At 38.3% G+C, this 25,255-nt stretch overlaps 1 protein-coding gene across 2 annotated transcripts in view; it reads right to left on the reverse strand.

Annotated features, from left to right (window-relative positions):
* Positions 1 to 693, reverse strand: part of PITPNB (phosphatidylinositol transfer protein beta) — a 61,673-nt gene extending 60,980 nt beyond the window's left edge. For both annotated transcript variants that reach the window (XM_057526638.1, XM_057526639.1), the window contains exon 1: positions 568 to 693. In XM_057526638.1, coding sequence (XP_057382621.1) covers positions 568 to 587 — 20 coding nt within the window. In that variant the 5' untranslated portion in view covers positions 588 to 693. The remainder of the gene's footprint in view (positions 1 to 567) is intronic.
* Between the last annotated feature and the right edge of the window lie 24,562 nt (positions 694 to 25,255).

Raw genomic sequence — 25,255 nt, forward strand, 5'->3', positions numbered from 1 at the left:
ACTGCCCAGTGAAGAGCATGTTTTCCGGACTCCCGACTCCAGCATGATCTTCAGGGCACCTACGTCCCACCTCCAGCCCCGACACCAGGGCTACCTTTACCTGGCAAGCCCACCTCCCGCGGGTTACAGACAGGCTCCACTCTGGACGAAAAATCACAGACCCACCGCGTCTCCCCCACCCTCGGGCTTCGGCTGGGTCCCACCCGAGAGCCTGGGGATGGGCCCAGGTTCAGACTGGGGTGAGGGGGTTAGGGAGAGAAGGCGGGTCCCAGCGGAAACTCCCGGCCGCGCCTTCCTGAGCCACGCGCTGCGGCCGAGACCCTGCCGCCTCCGCCCCTGGGTGGGGAGAGAGCAGCACTGTTACCACGACAACGCCAGGGGGGCCTGGGGGCGCGTCGCGGAGGGGCCTCGAGCGGGCCGGGGGCGCGAGCCGGCGGAGAGGGCGCGCGCAGGGAGCGGCCGGCCCGAGGCTCGCTACTTCTTAGGAATATTCCGCCACTTCTCAATCAATGAATCTCCCACCACCGCCGTCCCGGAACCTCGCTCACGCCCACCGATCCTACTCACAATTCTTTAATCAGCACCATCTTCCCGGAAACCCTTCACAGCTGCCGCCACTATCTCTACCACCGCCGCCGCCGCCGCTACCGCCTCTCACGGCGCCTGCGCGGCCCCGCCCCCTGCCTCCCGGGCCGCTGCGGCGCCTGCGCGTCCACACCCTTCCGCCACGACCCGTCACGTCAGCGCGCGAGAGTAGCTGGCCCCGCCCCAGTTCCGCGCCCCACCCTGGGCTCGCGCGGCTTCCACTGCGGCTGTGCGGGCTCAGCGCCCGCTAAGCGCGCGCTTGGTCGACTCGCGTCGGCGATTTCTCCGTTCAGTCAAGTTCTCTCGAGGCGGCTGTGCAGTCTACGCTCTCTGGTGAGTTTTCCAGTCGGTTCCCTCGAAGTCGTTTTCTGGTGACCAGAGCTAAACTTTCTCTCACAACTCTTGAGAAGGAGGCCCGCTTTCTTCACAGACCCCTCACTTCAGAAGTCCGTGTTAAAGACTCGAGACGGGTCGGAGAGGGGTTGGAGGGGTGGGCGGCTCGCGCGCCGGTTCCACGAGCCCAGAACCAAGCCGCGTACAGCTGTGGCTGCACGAGTTCCCAACGCCCACACCCCCCTGCCCCCGAATCCAAAATCCCCCCGTGGCTGTGACCCGACCGCAGGGGCGTCCGACCCTCCCGACCAGCCCCCCGGGGGGAAAGAGGGTGCGCGCCCTTAGGTCCCGGAAAGGGGGCCTGTTGTGGGGAGACGCTAGCGGGTCCCGGTGAAGGCCCCACACGACCCGGGCGCCAGCCTGAAAGCCAGGAGGTGGCCTTTAGGAGGAGTTGTAGCGCAGGGTCACTCGCTTGCTCTGTGCTAGTCTCAGGTCTAGGCCCTGGGATACACCTGGAAGCAAAATAGACACGGTCCGTGCCCTCACTTGGAAACAACTAAGAATTTGGCGTAGTGGTAAGTGCTCTTCCATGAATACGATAACACAGGGTAGAGGCGAAGGCAGAGTAATCAAGGTAAGAACTCTCCGGAGGCCACGGTTGAGCCTGATGTTGTAAATAGCCCAGCCTGTGAAGATGGGGGAGGCATCCCAATTAGAGGAAAATAGACCGAGAGGCTGAAATACGCTTAGAGTAGTAGTTGAGGAGCAGGTGGAGGCCAGGTGTGGCTAGGACGTCTTAAGTGTGTGGGGCGGGGGGGGGGGGGGGCGGAATAAGCTGGGACTAAGCAACTAGGCCATAGTAAAGAGTTTGCGTTGTATGCTAAGAACCATGAGAAGTTGTTGAAAGGTTATTAAAGGAATTTAAAAAATCATTAGAACACTTCTACATAAATTTATATGGAATACACCCAGTGGAGTTAGGGCTGCCTCCAAAAAAAGTAATAGTAGTGAAATATTTGTCTAAAGCTGGAAACTTTTCCTAAGGCAGTCTCTGGGATCCTCTGAGTTTCTTTGATGTGTGAAGCACTATGCTAGTTATTGTGATGGTGAAGATTCAAGGAAACATGTGCTCTTACTTTCAGGGAGCTTAGAAACTGGGAGTAGCTTCTGTTGATTGGGAATCTGTTGTATGCCAAGTACTGTGTTAGGTAATGGAGATGTTTTATCTTATTTCACCCTTAGAACAACATTATGAGATAAGTGTTTTAGCATGCTTTAGAAAGGGGGAAAAGTGTTCAGAGAGCCAAGTTAAGTGACATTTGCAGAAATCACTCAGCTAGCTTGTTTACAGAACTAGGTTTCAAACCTAGGTTTTAAAAACTTGAAAATCTGGTCTTTCCAGGACACTGACTTTTTTCTAGATAAAAATAAATAAAAAGTTGAGGCATATAGACAGTATTTAGGACAAATAATTGTTCTTAACTATGGGAAGAAGGAGGTTATGGTCAAAACATAGAAGATACTTAAAAGGTATAATAGACAATCTACAGATTTGAATACTATACCAATGAATATGAGCACTGGAAGATGTTTTTTTTAAGGTCCAAGGAGGTAATATTAGTTGCCAAACTTATAAGTAGTCATTTTAGTAGTTTCTCCCCAGGTGTTATGCAGGCTGAAGATATAAATAGCTTTAAAAACGTGAATAAAGTTGTGGTTGACATGCTTAATTAGTCATTAAGAAAAGTTAGAACGTTGCAGAACATTTCTGTAACTTTTGAAGTCTTCCCACAAGTGTTCACTAATTCCATTCTGTGCGTAGTACAGGTGCTGCTCATAGTAACACTCATATGTTTGTAAAGTAAATGAAGAGATAGTGTACTGGGTGGAGCATAACTCTGAACTGGTATACAGCATGGACATTGTCTCCGTTCCCCACCTAAAGATTCATAGTAAAACACTCAGTTGAAAACCACAAGATACGGACTTCCCTGGTGGCGCAGTGGTTAAGAATCCTCCTGCCGATGCAAGGGACAGGGGTTCGAGCACTGGTCGGGGAAGATCCCACATGCCGCGGAGCAACTAAGCCCGTGCACCGCAACTACTGAGCCTGTGCTCTAGAGCCCACGAGCCACAACTACTGAAGCCCACGCCTAGAGCATGTGCTCCACAACAAGAGAAGCCACTGCAATGCGAAGCCCAGGCACCGTAACGAAGAGTAGCCCCCACTCGCCGCAACTAGAGAAAGCCCACGCGCAGCAACGAAGACCCGGTGCAGCCAAAAATAAATTAATTAATTAAAAAAAAAAGATAAAGAAATTAGCCAGTTTAGGTGTATATATTTGTGGGCAACAAAAGATACTAATTCAGAATTAACTAGGTTGATAGAAAATATGAAATCTGTATACCTAAATACCTGTACATCTGCTTAAGAGATAAAAAAGGCAGAATGAGGGAATATTGAAGAAGACTAGAGAGTAGGAAAGATGAACCATCACCCCAAAATGACAAAGAAGGAAATATAAAGAAAAAGATTATGACACATGAAAAAAAATAAGCTAATGGATTGTGTGGCATTTTCTTGTTTTAAAACTAAAGATGTTCGATCTTATGCATTTTTGCAAATACGGACATACGATGGGATATAACTTATTAGTAATTGTTTCCGGATGTGGAAAATATCCACCCTCTTTTTTAAGCCTGATGTCTGTTGTCCCTTGTTCTAACTTTCATCCTTCAGCAAAGGTAACCTTTACACACAAGATGTCCAATTGAATTTAATTCTACAAGCCTCATATAACCACCAGTCTCATTACTTCTCGTATACAGTTTGGAACAGAGCTCGTTAGAGTAAGAATGATGGTAGATTTTACTGAGGCAAACCAAAAGATTTCTGAACACAAGCAATGTTTGGAACATTATGCACCAGTTGATAAAGTACAACTCTGGTCAAAGAAATATGGATAGTCCTTCAGATACTATAAGTGAATATGGCCTGTTTTTTGCCCCTAAGGAGACGTTCTTAACCTGGATCCAAAGACCTTTTCGTGGGTGTTCCCAGGGAATTTGTGAACCACTGAAATTATATACATAATTTCATGTCTATGCACATTTTTCTAGGGGAGATGTCTATAGCTTTTATTTGCCTTGCTTACTCTGCAATTTGCCATCCTGTTTTCTTTATCTTCTCCCCATTCCAGAGTTATCTTGATTGAGATACTTTGATGAAAACCAGAAATATTTCCAAGAATGCATTAATATTGTCAAACATTAGGGCATAGGTCATAATATTGTACTGCTGTGGGAGAGACAGGATTGGACCTTGCAGTGGAAAGCCCTTGGCCTGAATCCTGGCTCTGCCACTAGCTGGCTCTGTACCTAAAGAGCTACTAATATCTACAACATAGATTTATTGTGAGGAATAAAAGTATGAAGCGTCTCTTACACGTTACCTGATATGTATTAGGTGTTCGGTGAATGGGTGAATGGGTATCATTTTAAAACTTAACAGCTTTCAGAGAACAGAACTGTAATTTAAATTAAGATATAATTAAGTTCCTCCCCTCTCCATCCCTAGGGGTAACTAATGCATGAATAGGAATGCGTATATTGATATATGTACATACATTCATATATGTATTGATATATGGCTGTAATTTACTCTTTCACCTGCAGTGTATAGTGTAGATTCCTGTTCTTCTCTATTGCACCAACATTTGGTATTGTCAGAGTTTTTTGTTTTTACCACTTTATTGGTTTAAAAATGCTGTCTCACTCACTTTGTATTTTTCTACAGGGAGAGGATCTTTTCATGTTTACTGGCCATGTTCTTATTCTTTGCTCATTTTCCTGTTGGTTTTGATTTTTCTTTTTGATTTGTAGATATATACTATAGTCACTTTGGACTCGAAGTTCCATGTTGATTGTGTGCACTTTTTTTTTTTTTAATTAATTAATTAATTTATGGTTGTGTTGGGTCTTCGTTTCTGTGCGAGGGCTTTCTCTAGTTGAGGCAAGCGGAGGCCACTCTTCATCGCAGTGCGCAGGGCTTTCACTGTGGGGGCCTCTCTTGTTGCGGGGCACAGGCTCCGGATGCGCAGGCTCAGTAGTTGTGGCTCACGGGCTTAGTTGCTCCGCGGCATGTGGGATCTTCCCAGACCAGAGCTCGAACCCGTGTCCCCTGCATTGGCAGGCAGATTCTCAACCACTGCGCCATCAGGGAAGCCCTGATTGTGTGCACTTTATATATTTTCTTTCCATATGTGGATTGTTGTATCACTTTGTTTACAGCAAGATTTCTCAACCTCTGCAGTATTGACATTTTGGGTCAGATAATTCTTGGTTGTGAAGACTGTTGTGTACATTGTAGAATGTGCAGCAGCATCCCTGACCTCTATCCACTAGATGCCAGTAGCACCACTCCAGTCATGATGATCCAAAACGTCTCCAGACATTGCCCATTGTCCCCTGGGAGCAAAATTGCCCCTGGTTGAGAACCACTGGTTTATAGTGACTCTTGTGCAGAGTTATTTATCTTTAAGAAAACTTTATTCCACTAACATTTTTTGGGTTTATATTATATGGCAGGTCCTAAGTGTTTCATTTGACCTAATGCTAACCTTAGCCCATTTACTAATCATAGCACATAGAAAATAGATACTATTATTATCCCTGTTTTATAAAGGAGAAATCTTGCTTATGTCTTCTAATGTAGAGAAGATGTTAATCAACTTTACTGAGCTATAATTTACAGACAATAAAATGTATCCATTTTAAGAGTACAGTTTGAAGTGTTTTGTCAAATATATATATACTTCCGGTGATCCTTACCAAAAACAAGATATGTGACATTTCCATCGTTCTAAAAGGTTTCCTTGGGGACTTCCCTGGTGGTCCAGTGGTAAAGAATCCACCTTCCAATGCAGGGGACTTGGGTTTGATCCCTGGTCAGGGAAGTAAGATCCCACATGCCGCAGGGTAACTAAGCCCGCACGCCACAACTACTGAGCTCACATGCCTCAACTAGAGAGAGAAAACCTGCACACAACTAGAGAGAAGCCCATGCACTGCAATGAAGAGCCTGTGGGCCATAATGAAAGATCCCGTATGCCAAAACTAAGACCTGACGCAGCCAAAAAATAAAAAATTAAGATAAAATAAAAGGTTTCCTTGTGCCCCTTTCCATTCGGTTCCCCCACACTCCCAGCCCCAGGCATGCGCATAACTGCTCTCCATGACTCTAAATTAGACTTGCCTTTTCTAGAGTTTCATATCATTGCATGATATACAATTGACCCTTGAACAACACAAGTTTGATCTGCGCGGGTCCATTTATACACAAATTTCTTTCAGTAGTAAATACGGTATGATCCTTGGTTGGTTGAATACACAGATGTGGAAATTCAGATATGCCAACTGTGGGACTTGAGCAGCCTCAGATTTTGTTATTCGCAGCCAGTCCTGGAACCAATTCCCCGTGGATACGGAGAAATGACTGTACTATGTCCTTTTTTGTTTCTGGCTTCTTACACTCAGCGTGTTTTTGAGATTCGTTAATGTTGTGTGAAGTTCATTCCTTTTTGTTGCTGAGTGATTCTCCTTTGTATGGATATATCAGATTTTGTTTATCCGTTTACTTGGTGATAGACTTTTGAGTTCTTCCCAGCATTTGGCCATTATAAGTAAAGCTACTATGAATGTTTGTGTGGAAGTCTTTCTGTAGATATGTTTTCATTTCTCTTGGGAAAATTTCTCTTGAATTATGAGGGAAGTAGACATTTAACTCTAGGAAAAACTGCCAAGTAGATTTCCAAAGTGGTTGTGCCATTTTACATTCCCACCAGCAATGTATGAGAGTCCAGTTGCTTCACATCCCCTTCAAAACATTTTAGCCATTCTAGTGGATATGTTGTAATATCTCACTGCAGTTTAATTTGCATTCTCCTGAAGACTGATGATGTTGAGCAGTTTTTCATGTGCTTATTGGTCATTTGTACATCATTTGTGAAGTGTCTGTTCAAATCTTTTGACCATTTTAAAATTGGTTTTCTTTTTATTATTGAGTCATAACAGTTCTTTATATATTCTAGATATAAGTTCTTTCTCAGAGGTATTTGTTGTGAATATTCTCTCTCAGCAGCTTACCTTTTCACTTTCTTGATGGTATACTTCAAATAGCAGAAGTTTTAAATTCTAGGAAGTCTAAGTTATTTTTTCTTTTATGATTCATGCTTTTTGTGTCCTACCTAAGAAATCTCTGCTTACCCCAAAGTCACAAAAATCTTATTTTATAATGTTTTCTTCTAGAAGTTTTAAAGTTTTACCTTTTACATTTAGGTCTGCATTCTATTTCAAATAAGTTTTTTTTCTCTTTTTTTTATTGTAAAATATACATAATTTATCATCTAAACCATCTTTAATTTTTAATTTCATAATGTTGTGAATCCATCTCCATAGCTCTTTTCACCTTGTAAAACTGAAACTCTCTGCCCATTAAACAATAACTCTCCATTCCCCCTCTCCCCAGCCCCTGGCAACCACCATTCTACTTTCTGTTTATATGATTTTGACTACTGTAAATATTATATAAGTGGACTCATTCAGTCTTATCTTTTTGTAACTGGCTTATTTCACTTAGCATAATATCCTGAAGGTTCATATTGTAGCATGTGTCAGAATTTCCTTCCGTTTTAAGGCTGGATGATATTCCATTATATGTATATACACGTTTTCTTTATTCATTCATTGATGGACACGTGGGTTGCTTTTACCTTTTGGCTATTGAGAATACAGGCATACCTCTGAGATAATGCAGCTTTGGTTCCCAACCACCGCAGTATAAAGCGAATATCACAATAAATCAAGCCAAATGAATTTTTTGGTTTCCCAGTGGATTTAAAAGTTATACACTATACTGTAGTCTATTAAGTGTACAATAACATTATGTCTAAAAACATGTACACACCTTAATTTAAAAATACTTTATTGATAAAAAATGCTAACCATCACCTGAACCTTGAGTTTTAATCTTTTTGCTGGCGGAGGGTCTTGCCTCGATGTTGACGGCTGCTGACTGAGCAGGGTGGCAGTTGCCGAAGGCTGGGCTGGCTGTGGCGATTTCTTAAAACGACAGTGAAGTTTGGCACAATTGACTCCTCCTTTCACAAATGATTTGTCTGTAGCAGGCAATGCTGTTTGGTAGCATTTTACCCACGTTAGAACTTCTTTTAAAATTGGAGTCATCTTCTCAAACCCTGCTGGTGTTTTATCAACTAAATTCACATAGTATTCTAAATCCTTTGCTGTCATTTCAATAATCTTCATAGCATCTTTGCTAGGTGTAGATTCTGTCTCAAGAAACCACTTTCTTTGCTCATCCATAAGAAGCAGCTCCTCATTAAAGTTTTATCATGAGATTGCAGCAATTCAGTCACATCTTCAGGCTCCACTTCTATTTCTCTTGCTATTTCTACCACATCTGCAGTTACTTCCTCCAATGAAGTCTTGAACCCCTCAAAACTCGTCCATGAAGTTTAGAATCAACTTCTTCCAAACCCCTGTTAATACTGATATTTTGACCTCTTCCTCTGAATCACAAATACTCTTAGTGGCATCTAGAATGCTGAATCTTTTCCAGAGGTTTTCAGTTGACTTTGCCCAGATCCATCAGAAGAATCACTATCTATGGCACGTATAGCCTTAAGAAATGTATTTCTTAAATAGTAAGACTTGAAAATTGAAATGACTCCTTGATTCATGGGCTGCAGAGTGGATGTTGTGTTAGCAGGCATGATCGCAACATTAATCTCATTGTATATCTCCATCAGAGCTCCTGGGTGACCAGGTGCATTGTCAATGAGCAGTAATATTTTGAAAGGAATCTTTTTTTTTTTCTGAGCAGTAGGTCTCAGTAAACCATGTTGTAAACAGATGTGCTGTCATCCAGGCTTTGTTGCTTTGTTTATAGAGCACAGGCAGAGTTGATTTAGCATAATTTTTAAGGGTCCTAGGATTTTTGGAAGGGTAAATGAGCATTGCCTTCAACTTCAAGTCACCAGTCGTGTTAGCCCATAACAAGGGAGTCAGCCTGTCTTTTGAAGCTTTGAAGTCAGGCATTGACTTCTGCTCTCTAGCTATGAAAGTCCTAGAGGTGATAAAGATATTCCAAAGTTTTAAAGTTTCACATTTTACATTTGGGGCTTTAATCTACCCGGGCTTAGTTTTTGTGTATGGTGTGAGGTGTTGAGATCCTGTTTTTTTTCTCCCCCCCCACCCCGCCCCACACACATGGATAACAAATAATCTTAGCATCATTTATTGAAAGAAATGTTTGTTATTGTTGAAGTGGACGTTTGATTTTCCCCATTTCATACTTTATAGCAGAATGTGGCTATAGCAGAATTTCCCCCAGTTTATTTCTTTGGAGGGAATATTTTATTTTATTTTTATTTTTTAATTTATTTATTTTTGGCTGTGTTGGGTCTTCGTTTCTGCGCGAGGGCTCTCTCCAGATGCGGCAAGCGGGGGCCGCTCTTCATCGCGGTGCGCGGGCCTCTCACCATCGCGGCCCCTCCCTGCGGAGCACAGGCTCCAGACGCGCAGGCTCAGCAGCCATGGCCCACGGGCCCAGCCGCTCCGCGGCATGCGGGATCCTCCCAGACCAGGGCTCGAACCCGTGTCCCCTGCATTGGCAGGCAGACTCTCAACCACTGCGCCACCAGGGAAGCCCGATTTGCCCATATTTTAATCAGTATATCTGCTCATCATTCCCTTTCACATCTCAGCCCTTCCATCTTAGATAATTTTACTTTCGCCTGAAATTTGTCTTCTAAAATTTACCTTAATAAGGGTCTATCAGTGGCAAATGATATTTTCTTGGTCTGAAAATGTCTATATTTTGTCTTCATTCATAAAACACACTTTGATAGAGAATTCTAGGCTGAGATATGTTTTTTCTTGGCATATGTGAGATACTATTGCCCTGTCTTCTAGCTTTCATTGTTGAAGTAAAGAAATTAGTCATCTAATTCCTGGTCCTTTGTAGGTGATACATCTTTCCTTTCTGGCTTTTTAAGAAAAGGTTTATTGAAATATAACATGCATACAGAAAAGTGCAAGAAATCATAAATATATTGCTTGGTGGATTTTCAATAATAAAAACACTCACAAAACCACACCCAGAAATATAAAGACAGCATTACCAGAACCACAGAGGTCTCCCTTTGTAGCCCGTTCCAGTATTTACTATCTAAAAATGATCACTGTCTCACCTTATATCATGATAGGTTAGTTTTTTCTTATTTTGAACTTTTATGTAAGTGGAATAATAGGCTTTCTTTTGTGTCTGGCTGCTTTTACTCAGCACTATGTGAAATTCTTCCACAACAGTTTGGTTCATTCTCATAGAATATTCCATGTTACTGTTACTAGTCATTTGAGTTGTTTCCAGTTGTTGACTGTTATGAATAGTGACACTAATCTTTTAGTGACATTTATACTAACTTCTATTGTGTATATACTTAGATGTGAAATTGCTTATAGTAGGAAACTGCCTAATAGTTTTCAAAAGTGGTTATGTCATTTTATGTTTCCACCAGAAGTATATGAGAGTTCTGATTGTGCCATAAACTCATCAGCTTTGTTGTTCTCAATCTTGTGGCTTTAATTTGAATTTCTTTGATGCCTAATGTGCTTGTTGGCCATTCATATATCTTCATTTGTGAAATATCTGTTCAAATCTTTTACCCAGTTTTTAATTGAGATGTAATTGACATATAACATTAAATTAGTTTCAGGTGTAAAATAATGACTCGATATATGTATATATTGCAAAATGATCACCACAATAAGTCTAGGTAACATCCATCACCGTAGTTACAAATTTTTTTCTTGTGGTGAGAACTTTTAAGATTTACTCTCTTAGCAACTTCCAAATATGCAATACAGTATTATTAACTATGGTCCCTATGCTGTACATTATATCCTCATGACTTATTTATTTTATAACTGGAAGTTTGTACCTTTTGACCCCCTTCACCCGTTTTGTGTAACCCTACACCCCCTACCCCCCAACCCCTGCCTCTGGCGATCACCAAACTCTTCTCTGTATTTATGAGCTCAGTTTGTTTGTTTATTTAAGATTCTACATATAAGTGAGATTATGCTGTATTTGGCTTTCTCTGTCTGACTTATTTTACTTAGCATAATGCCCTCAAGGTCCATCCATGTTGTCCCACGTGGCCAGATTTCTTTCTTTTTATGGCTGAATGATATTCCATTTTTAAAAATTTAAATATGTGTATGGCATTTTCTTTATCCATTCATCCATTGATGGACACTTAGGTTGCTTCCGTGTCTTGGCTGTTAGTCTAAACAATGCTACAGTGAACATGCGGGTGTATATATCTTTTCAAATTAGTGTTTTCATTTTCTTCAGATAAATACCCAGAAGTGGAATGGCTGGATGATATGGTAGTTCTATTTTTAATTTTTTGAGGAACTTCCATACTGTTTTCTACAGTGGCTGCACCAATTTATATTCCCATCAACAGTGCACTAGAGTTCCCTTTTCTTCACATCCTTGCCAACACTTATTTCTTGTCTTTTTGATGGCAGCCATTCTAACAGGTGTGAGGTGATCTCTCATTGTGCTTTTGATTTGCATTTCCCTGATGATTAGTGATATTGAGCACCTTTTCATGGTATGTTGGCCATCTGTATATCTTCTTTGGAAAAATGTCTATTCAGATCCTCTGCCCATTTTTTAACTGGATTGCTTATGTTTTTTTGCTGTTGAGTTCATGAGTTCTTCATATATTTTGGATATTAACCCCTTATCAGATGTATGATTTGCAAATATTTTCTCCCATTTAGTAGATTGCCTTTTCAATTTGTTCATGGTTTCCATTGCTGTGCAGAAGCTATTAAGTTTGATGTAGTCCCCCTTGTTTATTTTTGTTCTTGATGCCTTTGCTTTTGGTGTCAAATCCAAAAAGATCATTGCCAAGACTCATGTCAAGGAGCTTACTGCCTGTGTTTTTCTTCTAGGAGTTTTTTTTTTTTTTTTTTTTTAAGGATTTTCTTATTTATTTATTTATTTATTTTATTTTATTTTTGGCTGTGTTGGGTCTTCGGTTCGTGCGAGGGCTTTCTCCAGTTGCGGCAAGCGGGGGCCACTCTTCATCGCGGTGCGGGGACCGCTCTTCATCGCGGTGCGCGGGCCTTTCTCTATCGCGGCCCCTCCCGTCGCGGGGCACAGGCTCCAGACGCGCAGGCTCAGCAATTGTGGCTCACGGGCCCAGCTGCTCCGTGGCATGTGGGATCTTCCCAGACCAGGGCTCGAACCCGTGTCCCCTGCATTAGCAGGCAGATTCTCAACCACTGCGCCACCAGGGAAGCCCCCTTCTAGGAGTTTTAAGGTTTCAGGTCTTATGTTCAAGTTTTAATCCATTATTTTACCCATTTTTTAAATTGGATTATTTTTGTCTTGAGTTGTAAGTTGTTTTTTAAAAAATATATTCTGGATATGGGCTCTTTGATATATGTATAATTTACTTAATGTATTGTTTACTAAATGGTGGGGTCTTTTTAAGGAGCAGAATTTTAAGTTTTAAATTCAGTTTATCAGTTTTTTAAATCTTAGAGTTCCTGCTTTTAGAGTCCGATCTTAAGAAGTCTTTTCCTACCCCAAAGTTGCAAAGATTTTTCTCTTACATTTTCTTCTTAGAAGGTTTGGTCTTGCATCCTTTTCAAGTAAGTTTTTGTCTGTGGTGTGAAGTAAGGGTTGAGTAAGGGTTGACATTCATTTTTTTATACAGTCGCGTATTCAGGTGTTCCAGAATATATGTTACCCAATAACAGTTTTGATTTTTATAAGTTTGTTGTAAATCTTGAAATCAATCTCCCATCTTTGTTCTTTTTTCAAATTATTTTGGCCATCAATTTCTATATAAATTTTAGAAAGAGCTTGCCAATTTCTGTGAACACAAACCTGCTGGGCTTTTGAGTGGGGTTGGATTGATTAATCAGTTTGGGGAGAACTGACATCTTAACAATACAGTTGATCCTTGAACAACACAGGGGTTTGGGGCCCCAGTCCTCTGCACAGTTGAAAATCCACATACAACTCATAGTTGGCCCTCCAACTACATGGTTCCTTCAACTGTGCAGTCCCTCTGTATTTGTGGTTCCACATCCACAGATTCAACCAACCAGGGTATTGTGTAGTAATGTAGTATTTACTGTTGGAAAAAATATACGTATAAGTGAACAGCACAGTTCAAATCCATGTTGTTTAACTGTATTGAGGTTTCCAATCCATGAACATAGTTTATCTCCAGTTTTTCTTAGGTCCTTTTTAATAATTCTCTGCAGTGTTTTATACTTTTCAGTGTAAAGGTTAGAAACATGTTTTATTAAATTTATCCCTAAGTATTTTTATGTTTTGGGATGCTGTCGTTATTTTTTAAATTTCAATTTCTAATTATTAATATGTACATACATATTATGGTTGTTACATGTTCCTGGTGAATTGAACCTGTTATTGTTATGGAATGTTCCTCTATGTCTTTGGTAATATATTTTATCTTGAAGTCTACATTATTTGATATTCATGTAGACACTCCATTCATCTCTTTCACACTTTTTAATTTTTTAATGGTATGTCTTTTCTTCGATTTACATTCTACATATTTGTGTCTTTTATTTAAAGTGTATCCCTCACAGACAGCATCTAGCTGAGTCTTTTTAATCCATTTTGACAACCTCTGCCTTTTGGAATGTTTAATCCACTAAAAATTAATGTAACTTTTGATATGGTTGTTGTTTATTTCCTTATTTTTTGTTCTTCTGTTTCTGCTTAACTATTCTCCTTTGTATTTTTAAAAGTGGTTACTCTAGGAATTAAAATATATAAACTTTTTTTTTTTATAATCTACTTAGAGTTAAAATTTATGTACCACAGCATATAAAGTATAAGAATCAGCCAGATAGGTTCATTTAATCCATTTCTTTGTAAAGGTCTGTTTCCATCTGGTATCCTTTGCCTTCTGCTAATGACTTCCTTTAGCATTTCTTATAATGCAGATCTGCTGACAATGAAATTTCTTAGTTTTCTTTTATCTAAAATCCTCTATTTCACCTTAACTCTTTTTTTTTTGGCTGCCTTGGGTCTTTGCTGCGCTCGGGCTTTCTCTAGTTGTGGTGAGTGGGGGCTACTCTTCGTTGCGGTGCACGGGCTTCTCATTACGATGGCTTCTCTTTGTTGTGGAGCAGGGTCTCTAGGTGCATGGGCTCAGTAGTTGTGGCTTACGGTAGTTGCTCCACGGCATGTGGGATCTTCCCGGACCAGCGCTTGAACCCATGTCCCCTGCATTGGCAGGTGGATTCTTAACCACTGCGCCACCAGGGAAGTCCCTCACCTTGAGATATTTTTACTGGATATAGAATTCTGGATTAATTATTTTTTATTCTTTTGGAACTTTAAAGATGTTGATCCATTGTTTCTTCTGGGCTTTATTGTTTCTGATGAGAAGTAAGCAGACATTTTGAATCATTCATTATTCCTTGCATGTAATGTGTTTTTTTCTTTTGGCTGCTTCAAGATTATTCTCATTAATTTTGATTCTCATCATTTTGATTATGGCTGTGCCTAGGCATATTTTTCTTTGTGTTTGTTGGGGTTTGCTGAGCTTGCAAGTTTATATCTTGCATATTTAGTCAGTTTATGGCCATTATTCATTCCTTCAGGTATTTTTTCTTTTGTATTTTCTCTCCTCCTAGGAATCCAGTTACATACATGTTATACTTTTTCATGTTGTCCCACAGGTCCCTGAGGCTCTGGGTTTTTTAAAATACTTTTTCTCTCTAAATATTGTCTAATCTCTGTTGATGTCTCTTCAAGTTTCATATATCCTCCTGTTATCTTCATCTGCCGTTCGCTCATCCAGTGAAGTTTTTTGTTTCAGGTATTGTAATTTTCAAATCTAAAAAGTCCAATTTATTCCTTTTATATAGTTCTTACTTCTCTGCTGAGTTTTTATCTTTCCATTCCTTACAAGCATATTCTCCTTGATGTCCTTGAACGTAGGTGTCATAGCTGCTTTAAATTCCTTGTATGTAAAGTTCACCGTATGGGGTCCTCTCAGGGTCAGTCTCCATTGAATCTCTCTGAGTATGGTTCACATTTTCCTGTTTCTGTTTATGTGGAGTACATTTGGATTGCATCCTAGACATTGTGAATGATATATGGTAACAACTTTGGATTCTGTTATGTTCCTCCTAAGAGTACTGATTTTTTCTTTTTAAAAAACCAGACCATTAGGTTGGCTGAACTGAAACAGGAAACTCATCTCCTCCACAGTGGGCAGCAGGTGAAATTTTTCTTTAGTTCTTTTAACCTTTTAGGGCCACTTGGAGTCTGCTTTTCACATATGTGCTTCAGGGGTTAGCTAGAGATTTGGGCACTGTTTATAAACACTTTGGGGATACTTGTTTTTTGCTCCCTCCTTTGTAGCATTTTCCTCCTTAGGAAATGGCATTTTCCATTTGCCCTGAAATCTTTCCTCTGAGACAAGAAAGTAAGACTATAGAGTTTTTTATCTGAGCCTCTTGGCATGGCATGGATTGGGTCCTGCCCAGCTAGAAAATGGAAAGCTCAACCCTCCACTACAGAATCTTTCTGCTTCTGATTGCTCTCCAGTGCTTTTAGGGAGTTGTTGGTGTTTTGTTTTGTTTCTGTCCAGAATTTATAGTTGTTATATGTAGAATTGTTATTCCAATAAGAGTTACTCAGCCATGATTAGAAGCAAAGTCTCTGGGCTCTTTGTAATGCATGAGCTTTATAGATGCTCATCTGAGGAGAGCAGTAAGCCTTCATGAGTACCTATTCTAAGACATGAGTTACATGACAGGCAGACATAACATTAGCCATGACTTTACTCCAGAGTTTGGCTGTTAGATTTGGGAGTAGTAACTGAACCAGGAACCCTTTATTAGAGTTAGTTAGATCAGGTCAAAGTATTCCTCCAAACTGTATGTATTGAGAACACTGCAAACTTACAGGGCAAGTAGTTTCAACAAGTGTCCAATTTCATATTCATATAGAGCCCAGTAAGGCAAAAGCTCATTTCATGTGGTCAGTAAATGTTAAATCACTCTGATAAACAGCTTCAGTCCTTATAAAATGATTCAAAAATAATATATAATATAGAGTTGTGATGGATTGGAGTGTGCCCAAGGAAAAGAAAATTACCTACAATATTAGTAAGTTCAAGAAACATAACCATCTGTGGCTTGATGGAGGGGGGGGTGTAACATAAAGATGCATGATGCCATTTGTAAAACTAATTTCTCTTTCCATTTAACCTCTTGTTGCCTAAGAAAATGCAGCTAGTAATTAAGATACCATTTTGGTCTTGCTTGTAAATGCTGTTGCCTTCATTAAATTTCACACTTGTGAAAAGGAGCTATTAAGAGACAGCCTAAGGTAACACTTTTTGAATAGCTAACTTTGTTAAAAATACTTTTCCAAATTTCTTACAATAAAATATAATTGCATTTTCTGTTTTCACTCATGTGGAATCTTCTCACATGTTATCTGTTAAGAGATAAGACTTGGTGATAGAGGGAATATTCTGTTAAGCCCAAGTAGTACAGTGACTTCGGAGTTCTCCTTTCCTTGCCATTTGTAATAAATAAAGTTTTCTGGTTTCTCTAATTTTTCTTACAATTCACTTCTCATAAGGTTTAGCTGGTGGCAGGGGAGAGATTCCAGAATATATACTATTTTGAAAGTGTCAAATTTTAAAAGATTTGTTATTGAATTAAAGTGGTTAGGAAGCAATCAGTAAATAATCATTGAGTCTGTATTGAAATACTAGAGTACCTTGATAGCACACCTGTAAAGTTCAAAACAAACAAAACAGGGTGGGGGAAGAAGAAAAGAAGGAAAAAAATCTATATAGTCTTTTTATTGTTGATAGTAATACAATCATGGACAATGGAAACATGTTCTACCTTATAAAAATGGGTACATAGTAAAGTTGTTGCTGTTGTGTATATGAACAGTGAACTTCTTGTATGACATGTCTTTGTTGTTTCACGTGTTATGATTTTTTCCATTGGAATTCTAAGTCTTCACCTCTGTGACTGGTCTATCATGAGTATAGTTTAATAGATGAAAATGTTTTTAGATTAAACATTAGTATAACCCTCCAGCATTCCTGTATCAGGTTACCTGAAGACAGATCTTAATTCAAATGTCTTTATTATTATCTCTGTCACATAGGAGAAACAGAGAGTGCTTCTTTCTCTCCACTCATTTTAAGTACATTTCTTGTTTTTAGAAAGTGACTGTAGTAACATGCTCACTTCTGAAGTTCTTTCTCCAAACAGATACTGATATGAGCATTCTCCTCTGTTAGCATGAATTTTAACCTCAAAAGACCATCTTGAAGAAAAGATGTCTAGTTTTATCTTTTAGGTTTATTTTGTCCTGTACTTCTTTCTAGGATTATCAATAGAATGTGCTGTTAGTGTGTATGAATTTTGTGATGTGAATACTTGCTACAGAGAACAAGACCAATACTCTAAACCTACTTTGAACTCAAATGTAACATGCTTTTGAATCCAACAATTTTTGATCTAGTTTGAAATCAAATTACTAGGTTGTACAGTTGAAAGTGTTTTCTTCAGGTTAATACACAAAAATCTATAACCTTTATGTATATACAGTAACCACCTAGAAGATACACTGGAATAGAAATTCCCATTTTCAGTAGCAACAAAAAGAAATACTTAAGAATGAAGTTAATGCAAAAGTTTAAAAGCTATATGAAGATAACTTTAAGACATTCCTAAAATATACAAATGTGGACTTGAACAAATTGAAAGATATTCTGTATTATTGAAAAGGATGTTTCAGGATCACAAAGTTGTCACTTTCTCCCCATGTTAAAAAATAAACACAGTCCCAATAAAAAACTCAAGTTTTCTTCGTCAGGACACAGAAAGATTAATTATAAAATTTATATGGAAAAATAAACAAACAGGCATAGTCAGGAAATCCCTGAAAGAGAAGAGCAAAAAGTTGCGTGTGGCTAGCCCCACCAAATATTGAAACATACTATGACTATAAAGCCTCTACAATTAGAAGAGAGTGGTGTGGTAATACCATAGACAAATCAATGGAACAGAATAGAAACTCCAAAACTAGACTTTCATACTTAAGGAGATTTGGTGTATGGATATCACCATCTCAAATCACTATGGAAAAGATGAATTTTTTAATAAGTAGTGTTGCGATCATCGGATAGCACTTTGGAAAAAAATAATATTTGATCTAAACCTCATACTGCACACCAAAATACATTCAGGTGGGTCAGAGATAAAACAGTTGAACATTGAACAACATTGGTTTGAATTGCAGTTGGTTGAATCCATAGATGGGTAACTGCCAATAGGGAGGGCCAGCTGTAAAGTTACATGCAGGTTTTCGACTGCAGAGAGGGCCAGCACCCTTAACCCCCTCCTCACTGCCCCCACCCCCCACGCCACATTCAAGGGTCAACTGTAATGTAAGAAATGAAACCATACAAGAGCTAGAAGAAAAAAATGGATGAATTCCTTTATAACTTGGTAGTGTCAAAAGCCTTTCAGACTCTGACTCGATGACTACATAAAAATAGCATTTGCATACCAAAAATACTATCAAATCAATGGCAAACTGGGAAATAGTATTTGCAAACTCTGTCACAAGGGGCTAATCTTAATATACGAGGAGCTCTCAAAAAATGAGAGATCAGAAACCCAATAAAACACTAGGCAGAAACTTGAACGTTCCAGTTCATAGGAAGGAATGTCTGATGGCATTTGAACATATTTAAAGATGCTCAAACCCACTCATAATAAGTGAAGTTCAAATTAAAACCACTATGATATGATACAGTGAAGTACTACTCAGCAATAAAAAGGAACAAACTGTTGATACCAAAATTATGCTATGTGAAAGATGCCAGACACAAAGGCTTCATACAGTGATTTCATTTATATGACGTTCTGGAAAAGGCAAAACTGTAGGGACAGAAATGAGATATGTAGTGGTCAGGGGGGTAGGGGTGGTGGAATGGGACATGAAGGAACAGTTCAGAGTGATGAAAATGTCCTATACTTTGGTTGTAGTGTTACACGAATATATGTTCGTCAAAACTCATCAGACTGTAACCCAAAAAAGGTGGGTGTTATTTTGTGTAAATTATACCTCAACAAACCTGAATTTGAAAACAATCAAATAAAAACCACACTATGGTATCATTTCTTACCAGTTTATTAAAAAACTCTAAAAGTTTTACTGTTGGAGATGCTGTGGAGAAACAGGCATTCTCATGCCTAGCTGGTGGTAGTGCAAAATGGTACATCCTTTATGTAGGGGAATTGGTAACATCTAACAAAATCACATGTGCATTTATCCATTGGCCTGGCGGTTCCATTTCCAGGAGTCTACTTTCTTGCTGCATAGGTCCTATCTCATCAAACGATAAAGAGACTGCTGTTGTTAGTTGCTTGTGTATGCTATGGAGATTTTATTTAATGTATATATATGCAAGTAGACATTAACATTTTCCCCCTTGCACACAGATTTCTGCCTCATTTACACGCTGTTCCATACTTTATTTTCTTCACCTAAGATATCTCAGAGATCTTTATATATTAGTACATAAAGGAGAGCCTATTTGTAGGGTTTGGGGGTTTTGTTTTAAAAAAAGTTTATTAACAGCTTCAGAATATATTCCATTGGGTATGTAATTTATTATGTAACTACTCTCCTTCTGATAGACATTAAGGTGTCTTTTTTTTTTTAATACTGTCTTGATATTACAGTGCTGCAAGGCAAAACCATTTCACATGTTTGCAATATATTTGTAGGATAAATTCCAAGAATCAGAATTGCTAGGTAAAATGAAAGGTACGTGTTTAATTTTGAAGAGTATTAACAAGTTGCCATCAGTAGGGATCATACCAATTTTCACTGTTATCACTGATGTATGAGAATGACTATTTCCCCTCAGCCATGCCAGCAGAATTTGCTCCCAAGTCTTTGAATTTATCGTATTTTAGTTTTACCCTTTGGTTGGTTTTCTGTTAAGTTGCCGATCTTACACATTAGAGAGATTAAATCTTTTGTGATATGAGTTACAGATATTTTCCCCACTTTGTCAGTTGTGCTTTGACTTTGCTTTTGGTGGGCTTTTTTTTTTTTCATATATAGAAGTTTCTTATTTTTATGACGTTAAATTTCTTTCATAGTTTGTGGATTTTTTTTTTTTGAGACCGCATGCTTTTTTTATTTTTTAAGGAGGGGAAATTGGGTAATTAAATTTATTTCTAGTTTGCTTTGATTTATTTTTTCCTTTTGGTTTTATTGAGTTGTAATTGACATACAGCACTGTATAACTTTACAGCATAATGACTTACATATATTGTAAAGTGATGACCACAGTAAGTTTAGCTAACTTCCATCATCTTGTATAGATACCAAAAAAAAAAAGAAAAAAAATTTTTTTCTTGTAATGAAAACTTTTAGGATCTTCTCTTTTAGCAGCTTGCAAATACATCATACAGCAATGTTAATTATATCATCATGTAATACTTTACATCCCCAGTAGTTAGTTATCTTATAACTGGAAGTTTGTACCTTTTGACCACCTTCATCCAGTACCCCTTCCTGCTACCCTTCACTTCTGGTAACCACAAATCTGATCTCTTTTTCTATGGGTTTGGCATTTTTGTTCTGGGTTTTTGGGAGTTTGTTTTGTTTTTTAGATTCCATACGTTAAGTGATATCATACAGTGTTTGTCTTTCTCTGACTTGTTTCACTTAGCTTAATGCCCTTGAGGTCCATACATGTTGTTATAAATGGCAGGATTTCCCTATTTTTATGGCTGAATAATCCATTGTATATATCTATAGCACATTTTCTTTATCCATTCATCTGTAGATGGACGCTTAGTTTGTTTCCGTGTCTTGGCTATTGTAAATAATGCTGCAGTGAACATGGAGGTGCAGATATCTCTACAACATAGTGATTTCATTTCCTTTGGATACATACCCAGAAGTGGAATTGCTGGATCATGTGGCAGTTCTAGTTTTAATTTTTTGAGGAATCTCTATACTGTTTTCCGTAGTGGCTGCACCAATTTACATTCCCACCAGCAGTACACGAGGGTTCCTTTTTCCTATATTCTCACCAGGACTTGTTATCTCTCATCTTTTTGATGATAGTCATTCTAACAGCTGTGAAGTAATATCTCATTGTGGTTTTGACTTGTATTTCCCTAATTATTAGTGATGTTGAGCACCTTTTCATGTACCTGTTGGACATTTGAACATCATCTGTGGGAAAATGTCTATTCAAGTCCTTTGCCCCTGGCAATTCCCTGGCCGTCCAGTGGTTAGGACTAACTGCTAGGGCCTGGCTTTGATCCCTGGTCAGGGAACTAAGATCCCACAAGCCATGCAGCGTGGCCAGAAAAAGAAAAATCATTTGCCCATTTAAAAAAATCTGATTATTTGTTTTTCTGTTATTAAGTTGTATAAATTCTTTATATATTTTGGGTATTAACCCCTTATCAGATACATGGTTTGCAAATATTTTCTCCCATTCCGTAGGTTGTCTTTTCATTTTGTTCATCATTTCTTTTGCTGTGCAGAAGCTTTTTAGTCCCACATATTTATTTTTTATTTTGTTCCTTGTGCTTTAGGTGTCATATCTAAAATACTGTTGCTCAGACCCACATCAAGCTTTTTTCCTATGATTTCTTCTAGGAGTTTTATGGTTTCAGGTCTTACATTTAATTAAGTCTTTCATCCATTTTGAATTAATTTTTGTGAGTGGTTTCAGATAGGGGTTTAGTTTCATTTTACATGTAAATATCCATTTTTCCCAACCCCATTTAGTGAAGAGACACTCTTTTCTCCATTGAGTTTTCTTGGCTCCCTTGTCAAACGTTAGCTGGCATTATATGCATGGGTTTCTTTCTAGTCTCTCGATTCTGCTCCACTGGTCTATGTCTGTTTTTATGTCAGTACTGTACTGTTTTGACTACTGTAGCTTTATAACATAGCTTAAAATCAGGAATTGTGATGCCTCCTGCCTTTTTCTTCTTTCTCAGGATTGCTTTGGCCCTTTGGGGTCTTTTGTGGTTTCATATAGATTTTAGGATTGCTTTTTCTACTCCTTTAAAAAATGCCATTGCAATCTTGATAGTGATTGGATTGAATCTAGATGGCTTTGGGTAGTATGGACATTTAAGAATATTAATTCTTCCAATCCATGAACACAGGATATCTTTCCATTTATTTTTGTCAGTTTGTGGATTTTGAGTTCAGTTAAAAAGGCCTTTCTTAGTCTAAAGTTATTAAAGAACTTTGCCATATTTCCTTCTAGTGTTGTTTTTCGTTTTTTACATTTTACTATTTGATTCATATGGAATATATCCTGGTGTATAGTGTTCTTGTTTTTTTTTGGTTGTTTTTTTTGTTTTTTTTGAAAATTATTTATTTATTTATTTATGGCTGTGTTGGGTCTTCGTTTCTGTGCAAGGGCTTTCTCCAGTTGCAGCAAGTGGGGGCCACTCTTCATCGCAGTGCGCAGGCCTCACTATCACGGCCTCTCTTGTTGCGGAGCACAGGCTCCAGACGCGCAGGCTCAGCAACTGTGGCTCACGGGCCTAGTTGCTCTGCGGCATGTGGGATCTTCCCAGACCAGGGCTCGAACCCATGTCCCCTGCATTGGCAGGCAGATTCTCAACCACTGCGCCACCGGGGAAGCCTGTTCTTGTTTTTTTAAATAGTGAGTTATCCTAACAGTTTATTGAACAACCTATTTTCCTCCTAGTGATTTGAGATATCACCTTTACCACATACTAGCTTTTCAAGTGTTAGTCTATTTCTATTCTTTCTATTTTGCTTCATTGACCTTCCTGTTACATGCTAGAACCACCCTTATTGAGGCTTTTACTATTTTGTATGGCTTGTCCTGTTATTCACTTATTTGTTTTAAAAAATATATATATATTTTCCCCCCTTCAGAGTTTTTCTACCTTTTATATTTCCAAATGAACTTTAAAGTCATCCTATCTAGTTGAACAGCAGCAAAGCTCTCCAAAACAAAACTCAGTATTAACCAGAAGCTTATTTTTTAAGATGTATTTTCTTCCTAAACAACACATAGCATACCATACACTTTGAATACTGGAATTTTTGGCTTTACATTTGAAGGATTAAAATACTCAAAATAACTTTAAATAAAGCAGCAGTAGCTATAATAAATTGCTACTGTATCATAGTGGTGTCTCACAGCATCTATAAAAGCATTCACAATTATATTCACTAAGTTGCTTTTAGCAATTAGCAATGTCTCTCTCCTTGAGTATAACTGTTTACTTCTCTGACTAGCCTGCATGTGTTCTCATGAAGCAAAGTTTCTTGTCATAAACATCCTTAAGTATTGGCTTGATACTGTGATACAACTTTTAATCTCCTATTCCTGTTTTGTTTCTCTATCCCTTGTCATACCACTTACTTAGATCAAACTGCGTCCATTAAAACACAGTTTATACGTATTTTGAAAATCCAAAAGAATCAACTCAAAAAATACAGAAACATAGCCAGATATAAGCAAATTTTTTAAAACTTAGTAGTTTTTTCTGTATATCAGAACTAACAGTTTAGAAACTATAATGGGAGAAAGACCTCATTTGCAGTAGCAACAGAACTATAAACTATCTAGGATTAATAAGTTTAACAAGAAATATGCAGAGATCTATTTGAAGAAAATTGTAAAATTTTAATAAAGAAAATAAAAAACATTTGAATAGATGGAGAAACATACTTGAATGGGAAAACAGTATTGTAACACTTTCCTAAATAACATTTATACTTAATGCAATTCCAACAAAAATGACAACAGAATCATTTGGAAGTTGAAGAGTTTATTTTAAGAATAAAACAGGATTTTTTACTTTAATAAGTTTATTTTAAAGTTCATCTAGAAGAAGAGAGCATGGAAAATTTTGAAGAAGCATGAGAAAGATTTTCTCTATAAATATTAGAATGCACTATAGAGCTGCAGTACTTTAAATAGTGTGAATATCTGGCAGAAACAGATTGGATTTTTTTAAAAAGAAGAAACCACTAAAGTACCAGAAACAAATGGGGGGTTTTTCCAACCATCTTATTATGAAAAATTTCAAAATTCAGAAAAGTTGGAAGATTTTTAAAGCAAACACTTATATACTCAGCACTTAGATTTTTAGTGTTTTTGCTGTGTCACTTACCTATCCATCTATTCATCCCTCAATCAATCTAATTTTTTTATTCATTTCAAAGTGAACTTCAGATATCAGTATTCCACCTAAATATTTCAGCACATACAGTTGACCCTTGAGCAACTTGGGGGTTAAGGGTGCAGACCCTCCAGGCAGTCCAAAGTCCACATATAACTTTTATAGCCTGCCCTCCTTGGTTCCTTATCTACAGATTCAGCCAACCATGCATTGTATAGTACTGTATTTATCATTGTGAGAAATTCACATATAAGTGGACCTGCACACTTCAAACCTGTGTTGTTCAAGGGTCACTGTATATTATTAACTACAGTTCAAGAAAATTTGGCTTGCACATTTATAATTTTGGAATTGGGTCTACCCTTGGAAGCATATCATAAAATTTAAAATTTTAAAGGAAAAAACCAGCTATATTAATAAAGAAATGGAAGTTAATAAAATGCAATCAGATTGCCAAAGATTAAGATTCAAAACATGGACAAAACCCAATCTGATCACAAGATGGGGAGCCAAGCAGCCTCAAGTGTTGTTTGTAAGAGTATGAATGAATTCAGCTTCTTTGAATAGCAGTTTGGTTACATATATCTACATATAAAATATGTAAAAACTTTGACCTAGTAATCTCACTTAAATTTATTTCAAAGAAACAGATATATTAGGTTTTCTTAGCATTAGTTATGAGTGAAAATTGGAAATCCAAATATAAAATAGGGAACTGATAAAGTTAATTATGGTCATGTATACTGTAGGGTCTATGTATCCATTAATAATGATAATGGTGAGTCATAGAAAAAAAATAGAAAATTGGCAGATGTAAATCCAGCCATGTGTAATTACATTAAATATGAATGGAGGGACTTCCCTGGTGGTCCAGTGGTTAATACCCTGTGCTTCCAGTGCAGGGGGTGTGGGTTTGATCCCTGGTCTGGGAACTAAGATCCCACTTGCTGTGTGGCACGGCCAAAACTTTTTAAAAAATAAATAAATAAATGTG

Source organism: Balaenoptera acutorostrata, chromosome 13 (assembly GCF_949987535.1).
Source record: "Balaenoptera acutorostrata chromosome 13, mBalAcu1.1, whole genome shotgun sequence".
Taxonomy (NCBI): domain Eukaryota; kingdom Metazoa; phylum Chordata; class Mammalia; order Artiodactyla; family Balaenopteridae; genus Balaenoptera; species Balaenoptera acutorostrata.